This window comes from Arachis stenosperma, chromosome 2 (genome assembly GCF_014773155.1).
Source record: "Arachis stenosperma cultivar V10309 chromosome 2, arast.V10309.gnm1.PFL2, whole genome shotgun sequence".
Lineage (NCBI taxonomy): Eukaryota > Viridiplantae > Streptophyta > Magnoliopsida > Fabales > Fabaceae > Arachis > Arachis stenosperma.
In genome coordinates, this window is record NC_080378.1 from 9,843,272 (window position 1) to 9,860,883 (window position 17,612).

The 17,612-nt window shown below is 27.7% G+C and overlaps 1 protein-coding gene and 1 non-coding gene across 2 annotated transcripts; one reads left to right on the forward strand and one right to left on the reverse strand.

Annotated features, from left to right (window-relative positions):
• Positions 1-1,425: 1,425 nt before the first annotated feature.
• TRNAG-GCC (transfer RNA glycine (anticodon GCC)) lies at positions 1,426-1,496 on the reverse strand. Its single transcript has one exon. It is a non-coding gene; the product is annotated as a tRNA-Gly (tRNA).
• Positions 1,497-2,571: 1,075 nt separating this feature from the next.
• Positions 2,572-3,539, forward strand: LOC130960783 (BON1-associated protein 2-like). The gene has a single exon (XM_057886242.1). The coding sequence runs from the start codon at positions 2,649-2,651 to the stop codon at positions 3,222-3,224; it is 576 nt and encodes a 191-aa protein (XP_057742225.1). The 5' UTR covers positions 2,572-2,648; the 3' UTR covers positions 3,225-3,539.
• The last annotated feature ends 14,073 nt before the right edge of the window (positions 3,540-17,612 follow it).

Genomic DNA, 17,612 nt, shown 5'->3' on the forward strand with positions numbered 1-17,612 from the left:
CAGTTATTTAAGTGGACGAGTGTTCGACCAACTTTAGTTGGTTAGATTCTAGCTTAATTTAACAAAATATGATTTGGGTTGAAATTTTATAGCCCAAATGTGCCCCAAGAGTGAATTTGAACCAAGAGAATGTCATAAGCCTAATTAGAGATACGGAATTGTATGCAACAGTTATAACTTTTGGTTTACTGAGCAACGCCCAATCTAACATTTATTCTATTTGACAAAAAGTATTGTAATAATGAGATTATGAAAACATAATTAGCATTCGTTATTTTGTTTTCTTATCTTTTAGAACTAAAACTTTGTTTAAAAATTAGTTGAGTAGGAATTGCAAAAGAATTCACACTTACAGACACCCATAAAAATTACCCATAAAAATTATCTGCAACAGAAAAATTATTTGAGACTCGCAAAATTCTTACGAAGACCGAAATCTGTCCCATAAATAAATGAACATGGAAGTGGAGATTGAAATATCTGTCTTACAGGAACTCGTGAAATTTCTACAAAGAAAAATTTATTTAAATAACCTAATATATATAATGTTATGTAATAAATCTTAAATCCTAAACCAAAAATTGTTATATTAGTTTGTTGGAAATTTTTTTATTTCATTTTATTTTAATTTGTATATTAGAATTTTTGGTGTGTATGTTGTTTATATTAAATTTGTGTTTAATTAAATTATATTTAATTGAATTGTATTATTTTAGATGTTATTATAACTGTATTAATTTTTAAAAATTTAATTTCTGTCTCCATCGCAATAAAAAAAAAAAGAATAAATAAGAACCTGTGACAAAAATAGAATAGGAATAGCAGGGATGAGAGAGGAGTATCTGTCCCATAAAAAACTATTGTCATCCCTAGTTTGAGATTGTTCTTGTAGGAAAAAAAGTATATAAATTAAATTTGTTTTAAAATATATCCCATGAGATGAGAATAATTTTCAAAACTTTAATTATCTAGCTATGTCTCGTTGTTCAAATATGTTATGCGTTAGGTCTTTGACTCATCAATGTCATGCCAAATACTAGTACATGTATGTAGTGCATTTGAATTCCAATGTGAAAAATGTTAATTTATCAAAATTCGCACCTTTGAGTTTCCAAAGAGGAAAAATATTTATTTAATTCACGATTCATGGTAATCACAACGAAATTATTTGGTACATGAAATAACGCACGCAGGTACCTGTTGCTTGTTGGTAGATTTGTTTCTCGAATGTGGATAATTACTTATATATATATATATACAAATACATTTCATCATGTAATAAAAGTCTTACATGGTCTTTTCTAAAATAGTAAAAAAAAATAAAAGAAGAGCTCAGACGGCACTTGAATTCATCCATTAGGATCAGAACGTGAAGGACCCTATCCAACACAAAGCTTGGATTACATCACAGCTCCCAACAAATTTTGCACCAGCCGGGAATCGAACCCGGGTCTGTACCGTGGCAGGGTACTATTCTACCACTAGACCACTGGTGCTTTGATGAAATTTTGTTAATTGGTTTCTAATTTTAATAAAGACAACTTTCTTACCACTTCTCTTATCCCACAAACATATACACACACAATCTCTTGTGAATTTAGGAGTGCAGCTGCAACTTTTTTTAGATGATTTAATTAGAAAATTTTAATAAATGATTTAATGCGTTAAAAATTTAAAAAATATATTTTTATTCTTTAGATATATTAATATAAAAGAGAATGGTTTAAAATTAATTTGGGAGAAGTTTTTGTTTGTCCCACAAAAAATAATTCTAGATCCAACTAATTTTAGAAGTTTAAATTGTTTAATATGTCAAATTCAAGCTTATGAAATAGTTTGATAGGCCATTTTTGGACCTATAAATATATAATTTTATTGTACTAAAAAGTATAATAACGAGGATTTGATTTATTTAAAGACTTTTATTTATTACCTTACTTATTTTTTTAACTACCTGTATATATTTTCTTTTTATGGATGGAGTTTGGATGATATTTTAAGAAGATCAAAGTGTCTATCATCTTTCGAGTAAAATGTCATAAGCCAAAAATGGTATTTACTCTTAGATAATTTAAGGATTAAGTACGATTTAGGAAGTGTGTAGTCCATGACATGTTGAGGTAGATGCGACACGTATAACAATTATACCAAGACTAAAGAGGAGGAAGGAAAAGATTTAAAAGAAGACGGTGAAGGTGAAGAAAGAGGGTATGAATGTTAGGGTTATGCGAGATATGATAAAAATTAGGGAAGAACAGTGTCGTTTTCGAATAAAGGGGTCAATGATTTAGAGTTGTCAGCAATCATTTTGTCACATGTTAGAATTTTCTGAAATCATTTTATCTTCTGTTAGAATTGATGAAGCCAAAAATCTGTGATTGACGGAATTAATTGTTAAGGACCAATTAAGTAATTAATTTTAGTTAAAAATTAAAATGTCTGATTTAAAATTTTTTTAGGACAAAAATAGATATATATTCTAAAATTAATTAAAACATAAACCGATTTAATTTGAATTTCGAATCGAATTACGCTTTGAAAAGATTTCGCTATCAACTATTACTTCAAACCCACGTGCCAAAGAGTTCACAATTTACAAGTCCCTTCCTTCATTCCGAAAAAAGAAAAAGAAGAGCTCTCAAAATACTATGGATTCTATCGAAACGAAACCAAGAACCCTCGAGCTGACGGTGCTTTCCGCCGAGAACCTCCGCGTGAACGGAAAACCCGCCACCAAGAACGTGTTCGTGGTGGTACGCGCCGAATCCCTAACCGCCCACACGACGTCGTGTAAGGGAAACGGCAGCAACTCCAACGGCTTTGTCTCGTGGAACGAGAAGTTTGTTGTGGAAGTTGCGGCACACGCGCGTAGCATCGCGTTTGAGGTGAAGTGCAAGACGTCCCCCACGGGATCCGTTAGGGACGTTGGGGTTGCCAGGGTGGCACTATCTGATTTCCTGGGAACCGTTGTACCTGATCACTGCCTTCAGTTCTTGTGTTACCGGTTAAGGGATTGGGATGGCTTGAAGAATGGCGTTATTAATTTCTCCGTTAGGGATTTGACCGCTGCTCCGCCGCTTGGGAAGGTGGTTGGTGGTGGCTGTGACGGTTTTCATGGGTTCCAAGAGGTGGTTGGTGTAAAGAGTGAGTGTTGTTCTTCTTCATCTGCTTCTGATAATGCGGTTGTTACTGGCATTCCTGTTTGGTGGAGAAACAACATCTGATTACAGCTGGCAAAATTATTCAGTATGTTCATTAATCATTGCTAGTAGCTTTTATTTTATTTTATGTTTGAATCTGTGGTTAACTACTCTAGATTAGATTGGAAGATCACCTAAGTTTATGAGATCTAGAAAATGCAACTTCCCAGCGTTAAAAAGTGTTTTGCAAAATTTGAATAACTAATTCTTAGAGTGAAGGTTGCATTGGAAGTAGGAACTCACTATATATGAGCTAGTTTCCAATTTGTATTTAAGTTTGAATATGTTAACATAATGTGTGGTGTTATTGTTTTCATAGAATTTTAATTTCTTAACTTACATCGTTCGAGTCTTGTGAATCAAAACTATCTTCGTTGAAAAAGTTCTATTTCTTTTGTGAGAGTGGGATAGTTGAGTTTCTGCATCACTGGTTTGGCAAAATGTTGGGTTTTTTTTGTAGTAATTTGTGAGATTTAACTTTTTAAAAGATTTTTTATTTTTATTTCGGACCACATTCCTGCAGAAATTATTTTTAATATAGAAGTGGAGATGGTGTTTTGTTTGTATATTGATATTTGAAGACAGTCTCCTATGTGTTTCAACACTTTCCTGTGTATCGGCTAGGGGTGTTCGCGGTGTGGTTTGGATCGATTTTGAGTCAAAAACTCATCCGATCCGAACATTATATTTATTTGCGGTGCGGTTTAGATTGGATGATATTAAAAAAAAAATCCAATTCGATCCGATCCAATATCGAGCGGTTTGGATTGGATTGGATTTGCGGTTTTGTAAATTAAAAAAGTTAAATATATATAACAAGTCTCAACATCAAATTTCAAATAGCCAACAATGATATAACAAGTCTTAACAATATCTTAAAAAAACTAACGATAACATAACAATAGAAATAAAATTATAGGTTAGTTAAAATAAATAAATAAATAAATCACATTTTGAACATAAAACATCTATTAAATAATAATAATACATGAAAAATATAAAAATGTATAACAAATTGAATATGTTATAAGTATAATTGTAAGTATAATAATAAAATAATAATATTATAACACATTGTGCGATTTGGATTGGATTGGATCGGTTGTAAAAAGTAGATCCGAAATCCGATCCGATCCAGTGGTTTGCAAAAAACAAGATTCAATCAAATCCGAATTAGTGCGGTTTCAATCGGTTTTCGGTTTGAATTGGATTGGATGAGCGGTTTAATTTGGATCGGTTTGAATTTGAACACCCCTAGTATCGACGTTGTAACATACTTTTCTAGTGTTGATCTTATTTACAAAATTTACCTACCTGTAATTATATTAAATAATCTCATTTCTAACAAAAATATTAATATTTTTTTATATAAAAAAATTAGTCACATTTCTGCAATCAAAAATTAATTCGTCACGAATTTAAATTTTGTATTGTGGTTTAACATATTTTTAAAAATAAGTTAAAATGAAATAAATTTTTTTTTAGTTATAAAATTATGATTGATAAATAATTTTAGTAAACATATATAATAGAAGATAATTTTTTTTAATTTAAAAATTATAGATTGATTTTTGAATCAAATCATAAGCATATAATCTTTTATTTTATTAAATATAAAATGAGATATTTATATTTTTGAACGGGATAAAATTTTTGTCAAATCGAATTTAAATGACTCAATCAATTGAAATAAACAAAACAGATTAATATATATTATTTTGATGTGGATATGCCGTTGAGAATAGGAATATAGGATCCTACTAGTTAATGTTTCAATTATCTTATCGAATTTATATATAATAATGTAATGTTAATGTACTGTAATTATGTAATGGTATTTCTAGCGTGAAAGCAATTTACTTCCTCTATTTTTCGCTTTTAATTTGGATTCGATTAATAAGAATTTTCATTACTAGATGGTTTGTTGCGTCCGAATGTGATATAATTTGTTGGAATGATATGTATGGTGACCTAATTTTAGGAATTTAGGCATTAGATTAGATATAATATTCTGGTGGAAGTAAAACAATTTCCTTATACATACGTGTTTCAGTTCTACCCGTTTCACGAAACTCTTCTTTGATTGGATTTTACAGATTTTTGTTAGTGTTTGGGTTAACTTTTGCAAATATATATCTGTATCAATTTGTGTTTCAAAAATTAATTTTAACTAAAATTATATTGATGTTAATGTAATTTATGGTGGGAATATTATTTACATGATTTTCTTCATTGAGATGCATGATTGTTAAAGAGAATATATTATATTTTATGTGATAAATTTTAGTATGTTTATATTTATATTTATAATATTTTCGGTAGTTATGAAATATTATTATCATTGAAGTCATATTCTTTTTTATATTTTGATAAAAAAAAATTTTAGTACAATTTGATAAACAACCTTGCTAAATAATAAAAAGTATTATTTTAATTTGAATACTATTTTTTAAAATAATATAATTATTATAATTACTATAATATAAACATATTAAAATAATTTTTATATTACTTTTATTCATAATATTAAATTTAAAATAAAGAACACTAACATTTAAAATAAGAAATATGAGATTGATTAAGTTGATACATATCTAAGGAGTTTAACTAATAATCATATATTTAAATAGGTAGTTTTTTAAAATAATAATATTTAATTTAACTCTTAAAATTTAAAATTAAATTTAAATTAAATTTTAAAATTATAATAACTTAATTTAATCCAAAAATTTATAATAATAATTCACATTATCAGTAATTTCATTATAGTAGTGAAGGCTGAACCGCTGAATCATAAAAATAAAATGAAAATTTAGGTGAAATTGACTTTATATGTAAAATTGATAACTGAAAATTGTTAGATAAAAATTTAATTAAATTAGTCAAATTATCTAACGACTCTCAAGTCAAATTTACGTAAAGTCCGCTACACCTGCACCTAACTTTCTACCTAAAAATAAAAGGGACTGCGGCGGCGGTGTGGCAGCTGGAAAATGGTGAAGTAGCAACTGGTAAGTGTAAATGCGGCGCATTCAGTGTGGCGGTGATAAAATCGATGACTGTGATCCTTGTCTTTACTCTTATCTATCTAGTCAAAAAGTGACCAAAAAACTCAAAAAAGTACAAAACCTATATTATTTTAATTTAATATTGCTTAGAGTTCAAGACCATGTCAATGAATATAGAGGAAAATTTTAAATTTGTTTTCAAAAGTATTTCAAACTACAAAAGTTCATATAAGAATTAAATTGTTTGACTATTTGAAGGAATGTATAAGTAACAATTAATAAACAAATATAATTATGTATGAAAAATAGGTTATTTGTATAAAGATATGTTTAAAAAATATACTGAAAATAAGTTAAATAATTAATGTATTTATATTATTATAATTACGTGTATTATAAAATTTGATTAGACTAATGTCGTAGACAACGATGTTTATGATCCGTCCAAATTTATGGTGAACCTCAGCCCGGGACCTAATGCTTTTTTTTTCTTTCTTTCTGCAACTCTAAAGATTGCTTTGGTTTGCAATTTTTTTTTATTTCTAGTATTTTTTATTTTCAAAATTTTATAAAAAAAATAAGAGATAGAAATTTAAAATAAAATTTTATTATTTTACTATTTTTTAAATAAAATCTAAAATATAAAAATTACTGAAAATAAAAATAAAAATGAAAATGAAAATACCAAACAAATACAGCGTAAGCTTTGCTTTATTTCCATTATAAGCCAAAGTGCCAAACTAACACATTTATGAATTATGATTCATGATATTGTTCAAATGACTGAGTCCACTAAGCACACTTGTGACTTGTGACAAACCCTTCTTCCTTCCTATTTCCAAATCAGTTAATTACTTAATCTACCCACTGTTGATGTAAAAATAGCCAATTAACATTTGGTGAATTATACGATAAAAATGTAAGTTTATATATTTTTTTATGAGATAAAATAATATTTAAAAAAATTATGACCTATATTTTGAATAATAATAATATAATAAAAAATAATTATAAAAAAATTTATATTTTTTTCATACAATTTTAATTTGTATAATAGAGTACCTCCTTAACATTTACGTGAAAATAAAAGTAAAAAGCCAATTTAAAATGTAGGTTGTGTTTATCGGTTATATATTTATCACTATACAATATACATCAAACTAAAAATATTTACTATTTTATATATTATTTTTCAATTTCATAGCCATACAATTTAAAATTACTAACGGCAAAATAGAGAAAAAAGAATTATTACAATTTTACAGGTAGTATTAGTAAAATTAGAACAACAAAATACAATTCAGCATATTGATATTTTTTATTTTTAAGTTAATTGAGGTATTTTTTTTATCACATTTATATTATTAATTTAAAAGAATGAAATGTCAATAAATTGAAAGTTATGCTGTGTTTTGCTGTTCCAATTTCATTAGTACGACCTGTTAAATTGGAATATTTTTTTATTTTTCTCAACAAAATTGGGAAATGAGATGTAGAAAAATAAATATTTGTATTTTGATGTAAAATAGTAAATATGTAATTTATGTGTTTAATAATGGAGGAGCGTTAGTTTGGAATATTTTTTAATAAAAAAATTTAAAAATAGCATTTTTATATCATTATAAAAATGTTTGGATATAATAAGTTTTAAAAAAATTTACCAATGAACTATAACTCAAATAGCATAATCTTCTTATACTCACTTAAATGTTGCAGGTTTGAGTCTTTTTATCTTTGCACAAAAAAAAGGGTTTTAAAAAATATTGTTATTAAAGCTTAAAAAATTATTTTAAGCAAGTAGTGTGTTACTTTTTATAAAAAAATAAAATTTTAAGAAAAAATTAATAAATTGTATACTAAAATAAATTAAAGAAGTACTTTTATATTTTCTATTTTAAAATAAAATTAATTTTTAATAAAAAATATTCTTAAAAAAGATAAAGGAAACAAAAAAACTTTTTAAAGACAATCCAAACTCATCGTAAAATCAGTCTCATTAGAGTCTTATTGGAGAAATGTGGGGAGTTTACACATTTAAATATGTAGTAATAAAGTAAGTCCGAAAAAAAATCTAATAATAAAGTTGTTACTCTTATTATTTAAAATTGTTAATAACTGTAATACTATTTAATTATTTATCAAATAAAAAAGACGATTCCCAAAATCAAAATTTACAACCAACTCCCCATAAATAAAAAGGTAATGCTAATATTCTGATTGGTTTATGAAACTATCACATTGCAATTCCTTGCGAAGTTGCTATTACTGTGTATTTTCCTTGAATATTTACCAAGGTAATTGCTTAGATCATACACATTATTCTTATATTTGTTTCTCACAACCTTTTTTCTTTATCGCCCGAATTTTTTTTTAAAGAGCCCTTTATGAAAAAGCCACGAAATTTACGCAGTGGATTGCAATTCATTTCATCTGAATTTCATGTTGCAGCGTGTACAACCGTGTAAATTATTCCCTTTAAATTTCTTCGTACTTGAAACGTATATGGTTAATTTTCATTTTTCACCATGACTACTATATTTTGCCACCAATTAATTATTTGAAGTTTAATTTTCCACAAGGTACGTAACATATTAATTTGATGATAACAAGAAGCAAGGGTAGTCAGTAGTGTTCCACATCATGTTAAAGTCATTGATGCTTATCTTTTAAATCAAATATATCTCTTATATGTATTCAATTGTTTTTTAATATTATATAAATTGCACTATGTTCTTTTTGTTAATATGTATTTGCCTCGTTGCTTCCTCGAACTTGTAAGGAAGGATAGTATCACTTTATCACCTTACTGATGATATTGTCTATTTATTTTTCCAAAAAAAAAAGTTATGTTTGCCTAAAATAGGAGTGGCGTCCAAGTTCCAAGAGGACTTCCCCCTGCACCTTCACATGGGCACCTTTTATTTTTTTTGTGTTATAGTTGAGATGGTGTTTTTAATAATGTAAAAATTTTGTATATTTTTGTGTATAGGTATTATAAATTTGAGAGTTAAATTTAGAATTTTTTTAAATTTGTAAATTTAAGGATTAGATTTGCGTTTTAGCATCAAAAAAATTTTTAAGCTACAAATTGGAGCCCAATTTACTTTACATGAAAAAAAATTTTTCATCTATACATTTGAGGTTTTTTTTTTAATCACAAATTAAACCTTAAATTTTGTAGCTTTTATAAATTTGAGTTTCTGATTTGTAAATTTTAATTTTAAAAAAATATATCTCTATGTCCATAAAAATATATTATTTCTTCATAATTGGACATAATACGGAATTTTCATAACTAAAAAAATTAGCCTCACATGAGAATTTTTTTTAGTTAACTGTTAATTTAGTATTCAAAAGATTTAAAGATTGATAAAGAAAATGTAAAAAATATTATTAATAAAACATTTACTGAATAATTTAAAAATATGATAAAAATAATTAATAAATATTATATTTTTATAAATGATAAAAATATTTTATATTTGGTGATATTTAAATAACTATTTATAAAGTGTACAAAATATTTGAAACGAAATTTGATTCAATTGATTGTTAGATTTTTTATTTTTTAAAACTTGGTCATTCACAATTAAAAAATCACTTGACATAAAATTATTAAATTTTAAGAATAAAAAATTTTTATTTTTTTAATAATGTTTGAAAAATATTGCATTAAAATATGATCACTAAAATTATTTTTAGAGTATATATTTAATATCTAATTCTTTTGTAATATTTTTTATTTTTCAAAAAAATTATTTTTCATTAGCATCAGTAAATTTTTAAGTATTATTTTAATAGTTTACTTTTTTTTGAATGGATTTGGACATTGACATCGCACATCTATCATTAATTTCGTGAGTTAATAGTCAAAATCGTCACTGAAAGATACTTTAATCTCCATTTTGGTCTTCGAAAGATAAAATTAATCAAAATCATCCCCGAAAGATACACAACTTGGTCACGTTAGTTCTTCCGTCAGTTGGATGATGGCGTGTCATGTTAAGTACCACATGGCACATGATGGCGTGGTGGGTTAATGCCACGTGTCACAAGATGATTGGTTGACGTGTCAGATCAGTGACACGTGGCATGTAAAAAAAATATTTATAATTAAAATAGTCCTTGAAAGTTCAGATGTAAGTCATTTTTATTCCTAAAATTTTATAAATTAATCAAATTAGTCCTTATATAATTTTTTTATTTTTTCTTGATAATATTAAATTTAAAATATTTTTTTATACTACTAATTTTAATAGAAATGTAATTGATAAACAAAAAATTAGTAATTGTATCTTTTCTTCTTAAAAATTTTTTCAATAAAATTATCTCTCTCATTTAATTCTTCTCAAAATCTCTCTTATTCTTTTCTATTCTAAAACATTTTTCTTACATTATTACATTTTGCTGGAATATATATATATATATATATATATATATATATATATATATATATATATATATATATATATATATACTCAAAATTGAAATGTATGTATTTGTTAACCTAAATAAAGTTATATGTTCAAAATCAAAATTTATGTATTAAAAAAAATTATATAATCTATCTCAAACATATAAAACACACAAAAACTTATTATGATCTTTGCATGTAGTACGCTTAAGAAGCAATTCGTTTAGAATATATAATAATAATAATAATAATTAAACAACAAATTTTTAATATTTTGTAAAATTTGAAATTAAAGCAAAATTTGTGGATCTTCTTGAATTTTGACTTTTAATATCACTACCATTATATCCTATATGTAAGTAATACCGTAATGAAAAAAAAAAGGTGTAATAGAAAAAAATAGTGATATAACTTTATTTAGGTTACATACATAAATTTTGATTTTGAGCATATAACTTTGTTTAGGTTAACAAATACATACATTTTAATTTTGAGTATATTTATATTCCAGCAAAATGTGATAATATAAGAAAAATGTTTTAGAATAGAAAAGAATAAGAGAGATTTTGAGAAGAATTAAGGGAGAGAGATAATTTTATTGAAAATATTTTTAAGAAGAAAAGATACAATTATCAATTTTTTATTTGTCAATTACATTTCTATTAAAATTAGAAGTATCAAAAAATATTTCAAATTTAATATTATCAAGAAAAAATAAAAAAAATTATATAAGGACTAATTTGATTAATTTTTAAAATTTTTGGGATGAAAATTACTTACATCTGAACTTTCAAAGACTATTTTAATTATAAATAATTTTTTTACATGTGCTACGTGTCACCATGTCACTGACACGTTAACCAATCATCTTGTGACACGTGGCACTTAACATGACACGTCATTATCCAACTAACGGAAGGACTAACGTGATCAAGTCGTGTATCTTTCGAGGACGATTTTGATTAATTTTATCTTTCGAAGACCAAAATAAAAATCGGAATATTTTTTAGGGACGATTTTGAATATTAACTCTTAATTTCGTATAACAATATTTTTATTCTACGAGAAAAAAATGAGTGCAAAAGAATATATGAAAATTAAATGAGATATGACTTATGATGGAATCGAATGGAATTTCTTATTCGAGTACTCAAATTTGGTTTTGTTTGATTGAGAAAAAAATGAAAAAAAAATAGAATGGAAATAAATTGAGAAAAAAATTGTCATTTTCTATTAAATATTTTTTTTCTAATTAACTTTGGATGAAAAATAAAAAGAAATTATATTCATTATCATATTCTAATATTGTTCTCTACTTTTTAATATATTTTAAAATATATAAAGATAAAATTATTATTTTGCAATATTAATTATGTATTTTTTTTCATTCAAATATATATAAAAAATAAAATAAAAATTTACTTAATTTTTTTCTTTTTTTATATTTTTTTTTATTTTCTTTCTTCCAATCAAACTGTTAAAATATAATTATGATCAATTAGTATTATTTAACATATCTAAATATTTATTATAGAATATTACATTTTTATTATTTCTATTCTCTTAGCACCTATAAATACCTTTTTATATTGTGTCATTCTAGACAACTAGAATACACTCAATAATAAACAAATCCTTTCTCTAGTTTAGTCTTCTGTTTCTAACATGGTATCAGAGTCATAGCATCCTCCTTGAAGAGGATATGTTATTTTCCTTGCGGATAAATCACCATAGTTTTTGTATTTTTTTCAATGCCATTCTTCTTTCCCTTTGTCACTCATTTGATGCTTTTTCACCTCACCGACTAGCCTATTTTCTCTATCTTGTATTTTTTCGAGTCGAATGATCAAATACCATTGTCATCTGCTGCTTACCTATTCCCATGAAGAAATCATATAGTTTTAGCTCTCTTTCAACAGTTTCGTCTACGTTCTCTCGTAATAGTTCCGTCTACGTTCTCTTGTGACAGTTCCATATACCTTCTCACGTGGCAGTTTCGTTTGTGGTCTCTTCCATCTGCGTTTTCTCGTGGCAGTTCCGTCTGCGTTTCGTCTGTGTTTCATCGTGGCAATTCCGTCTGCGTTTCTTTCTGATAGTTCTGTCCGCACTTCTTTCAGATAGCGGCAGTTTCGTCTGCTCTTCCTTCAGACAAGTGGCAGTTCCATCTGCGCTTCCTTCAGACAAGCGGCAGTTTCGTCTGCACTTCCTTTAGACTAGCGGCAGTTCCATCTGCGCTTCCTTCCGACAGTTTCGTCTGCACCCGTTTTATCAGTTTATGCAATTTTTTTCTCTTTAGTTCGTTGTTTTAAATAAGTTTCAAACTTAAGTTGTCACTTGAGTTTGAAGGGGGATGTTAGAATATAATTAGGATCAATTAGCATTATTTAGCATATTTGAATATTTATTATAGAATATTACGTCTTTATTATTTCGATTCTCTTAGAACTTATAAATACCCTTCTATATTGTATCATTTTAGACAACTAAAATACACTCAATAATACACAAATCCTTTCTTCGTTTTAGTCTCTTGTTTCTAACACAAACAAAACATGATAAAATTTTTGAAAAAATGGATCAATCTTATTTGCAAGTGCACCACTATCATCTCTTTCTCAATCATTAAAAACAAAACTCCATCAAAATTTTTCGCGCCTTCAAAGAGTATTTGATAAGAAAATTTCCTGTCACCCTATCTATTCATTCTGTGTGCAAAAGTCTTCTTTAATCTATTGAATCTGAAGGATTATCATGTGTTCATAACACGCAGTGGAATAAAAAAAAGTAATCATAAAAATTTATTTTGTGCTTAAATTTTATTCGAAAACAATATATAGATCAGATCTAAATACCTGTGTGTACGCTAGTAAAAATCACTTTCTCCTTCGATGGTACAAAAGCGCTATGCGTATCCACACCGAGACCAACCTTTGCTGTCAACTCCTTGACCAATGAACATCTCATCCAAATTGAGAAACCTCTTGCAACTCTTTGCACTCCATAAAATTTTTCTCTAAGAATTAGGCTCACATACCTTTATGTGTGTAGAGATAAAGGAATAAAATACTTGTGTGTTATTCTCCTCTCTTTTTTCTGCTCTTGGCATACATATATATAGCATGAGATTTATTACTGATTTTAAATTTAAATCTCAATTTAAATTTGAATCATATCTTACTATTTTAAACTTGAATCTTTCAAATTTATGAATCATATCATAACTCAATTTAAAACAAAATCAGTTAGGATCGAGTTAAATCTCAAAGTAGTCCCTAAACTTGCACTTGAACCTCAAAATGATCCCTGAAATTAATAATTACTCAAATTCGTCTCTGAAATTGTTCTCCGGGACTCATAGTAATCCCTAAAATAATTTTTGTCCATCCTCGCCATTAGAAAATACTGAAACGACGTCGTTTTGTATTTATTATTAAAAAGAAAAAAGAAAAACACCTCCTCTTCCCCAACCCTTTTCTAGTTCTCCTTTCCCTTTTTCTTCCATGCTCCCTTTCTCCTTCCCCAACCCTTCTCCTTCCTCTTTCCCTTTCACACTCCCCTTCCATTTCTCCTTTCCCAACCCATCCCCAGTTTTCCTTTTCTTTTTTCTTCCCCTTTTCCTTTCCCAATCTGAGACCTTTCTCCTTCATCTTTTATGTGTCAATGTCCTCCTCTTTTTTTTGTTGCTACGTCAGCAGTGGCACAGTAAGTGTCGTCGTAGGGTTCGAAGAAGTTAAAGAATTCGTAGTGCGAGGTGCTGGGAGGGGAAGGTAGAGGTGGCGGAGATGGAGTACGTAATGCATGAAAATGATGTTATCATGAGTATGGTGGTTGAGAGACTCATTATGACAGCTTGCAGTGATGAATAATTTTGTTTGACTATCGTCTATATCTTGAAAATCTGATTCAGAATGCAGGAGGACGCATGATTCAGAGTCATTGGAAGAGGAAGAGGAGGATTTCTTGCTGGCACCAACAAAGCCGTTGATTGGAGTTAGAGTGGGAGGGGGAGGTAGGGAGTAGTGTTGTTAGAAGAAAAAGACAATGACAGAGGCAAGTATTTTGGGGGAGTGCATGTGCACCACGTGGGCACCGAAGAGGGCATAGCTTTGAAAGAGTGCGTCGTCGAGCAGGTTACAACGGTCGCGGCACAAAATCCGCCGGAAGCCTCTCCACTTTTGAGTTGTTGCAGCCATTGCCGTTTACATGGAAGGACTTAGGAGTGGACTGGTAAAGGGAAGGAAAAAGGGAAGGAGAAGGGGAATGGCTCAGATTGGGGAAGGAAAAGGGAAAGGGAACTGGAGAAGGGTTGGGAAAGAGGAAAGGGAGCATGGAAGGAAAAGAAAAACAGAAACTGAAGAAGGGTTGAGGAAGGGAAGCGTGTTTTTTTTTTCAATAAATACAAAACGACGTTGTTTTAGTCATTTCCAATGGCAAGGATGAACGGAAATTATTTTAGGGACTACTATGAGTCTCGGAGGATAATTTCAGTGATGAATTTGAGTAATTATTAATTTCAGGGATCATTTTGAGACTCGAGTGCAAGTTCAAAGACTACTTAGAGATTTAATTCGTTAGGATCTCATCTAAATTTAGAATTCAAGTTTAGAAATATAATAACTAATTCTTCTCAAATCTCATTTAATATTCTCAATTATTATATTATTATTATTATATTATTGGTGCTAGCAAAGAATATAATAATATTCCATTTGAATTAATATAATTATTTGATCAAATCAAAATAATAATTAAATAATTCTACAGTAAAGATTAGAACACTCGTTATTGTGTGACTCCATAGATTCAATACTAAGTGGGTAGTAAATTAGTCATACTAAATTTACTAATCAAGGTTGGCATCTAGCAACACTCCTCAATGACCTGATAGTATGAGGTAATATATTTTTACTAAGAACCTCAGAAGTTTCTAACTTTTGGTTAACCCTTAGAGTATGGTTTAATTGTCAAACCCTAACTTGTTACCATTATTATAATGAAATGTGAATTATTTAAGAAACTCGTTTCTTCATTCATTCAATTTCCTTAACCAAGGTTTTATTCATCGCAATCATTATAATCATAGAGCTCAAACTCTTTACCGAGAGTTGACGGATTCCTTATTGACTAATCATTAATTCTACAAGTATTTAAATCATACCCAATATCCATTCAACTAGCACCCTAAGGTATTAGGTGTTCGAAATTAAAATATAATAAATATATTGTTAATTACTATGATAGTTACATGTCAAAGAAAACTTTATTACCATGTTCATCTTGAAAATATCCTATTACCAAATATGCAGTAATTATAACCATTAGGAATTCTCAAAGCGAGTCAGTTAAATGGTCATATCTCTATATGCACTATATATATATATATATATATATATATATATATATATATATATATATATATATATATATATATAAATGAGATATATTAATCTTCATCCAATGAAGACCATTATATATATAATGATATTTCCGGATTATTAATGTCCTTTTAATAATCCTGTGATCAAGAACAATTTAGATTAAATTATAAAAGATTTATCTCTCAATATTATGATCACTATCACAATGATAAATTTCTAAATTTAATCAAGAATCTTATTATATTAATATTTTAATATAATAATAATAACAAATTATTTGACACATGATTAATTGGATTGTGGTCATACTACTTATTGTTAACAGGTTCAAGCACAACAAACAAATGTTATTCACGACATTCGAGTCTCACATTATGTCTTGACAATGTCCCATCTTTTTTTGTGGATGATACTATTATATTCGTATGCGCTACAGATTGGGATATAACAGAGGCTAAGAAAATCTTACGTTTTTACTAACTAGCATCTGGACAAAAAATTAATCTAGATAAGTCAAAGCTCTCGCTCAGTCGTAATATGACACCTCTCAAATAAATACTTATCTAAGATTGATTAGGACTTAAGATAGTCGAGACTCATTCAAAATCCTTAGATCTACCTATTTTCGTCGAAAGATTCAAAAAGTATATCTTTAATTTTGTCTAAGACCACGCCCGAAAAAAGCTCAAGAATTGGAATAAGACGAGTCTATCTAAAACAAGTAGAGAAGTTCTAATGAAATTAGTCGCACAAGCTATTTCATCTTATATAATGGAATTGTTTTCAATTTCCAAAGAGTTCATGTCAATAAATTGAACGTTTATTAGCTAATATTATTGAAAATGAAAACGTAAAATTTTCTGGATCAAATGGACCAACCTAAGTCAAGTAAAGAAAAAGAAAGGTCGAACTTTCGAATCGTCTAATCAATCGCTACTCGCAAAGTATGGGTAGAGAATAGGGATGGTAATGGGATTCTATGGGGCGGGGATCATTCTCCCATCCCCGTCTCCGTTTAATAAAATGTCCTTTATTCTCGTCTCATTTTCGTCACGGGTCCAATTTATTTTGCCCACAGAAAAGGTAGATATCCATAGATATCCATGGATATTAAGCTTCTAAAAAAATTAAAAAAAATTAACACAATTATAATAAAATTCAATATAATTCAACTAAATGTATCAAATTAAAACACAATTCAAATACAAATTCAACATAATTAATATACACAAAATTTTAACATGCAAAATAAAATAAAATAAAATAAAATAACTTCCAACAAAATAATACAATCATTTTTAGTGGTAAATCAAACATGGATAATACTCTCTTTTTGTAATGACAAAAATTTAAATAATTAGTTATTACAAATTTAAATATTATACATATCATTAAATATATATTTACATAAAAAGGTCCCCGTAATGTTTGCTTCCATTCTCATTTTTTCGCTGGAACATATCTTCATCCTTATAAAAATTTTATGAATTTTTGTTAATTTTTCTACCATGAATAATTTTTACAAATATCTAAAAATGCAGATATTTTTACCATCTCTATTAGAAAATACTCCAAACGTCATTTTCTTTAGTGGAAAGCTAAATATTTCTAC

Excerpts from the sequence above, each read along its gene's own strand:
- LOC130960783 (XM_057886242.1), top strand. The coding sequence starts at position 2,649 with ATGGATTCTATCGAAACGAAACCAAGAACCCTCGAGCTGACGGTGCTT.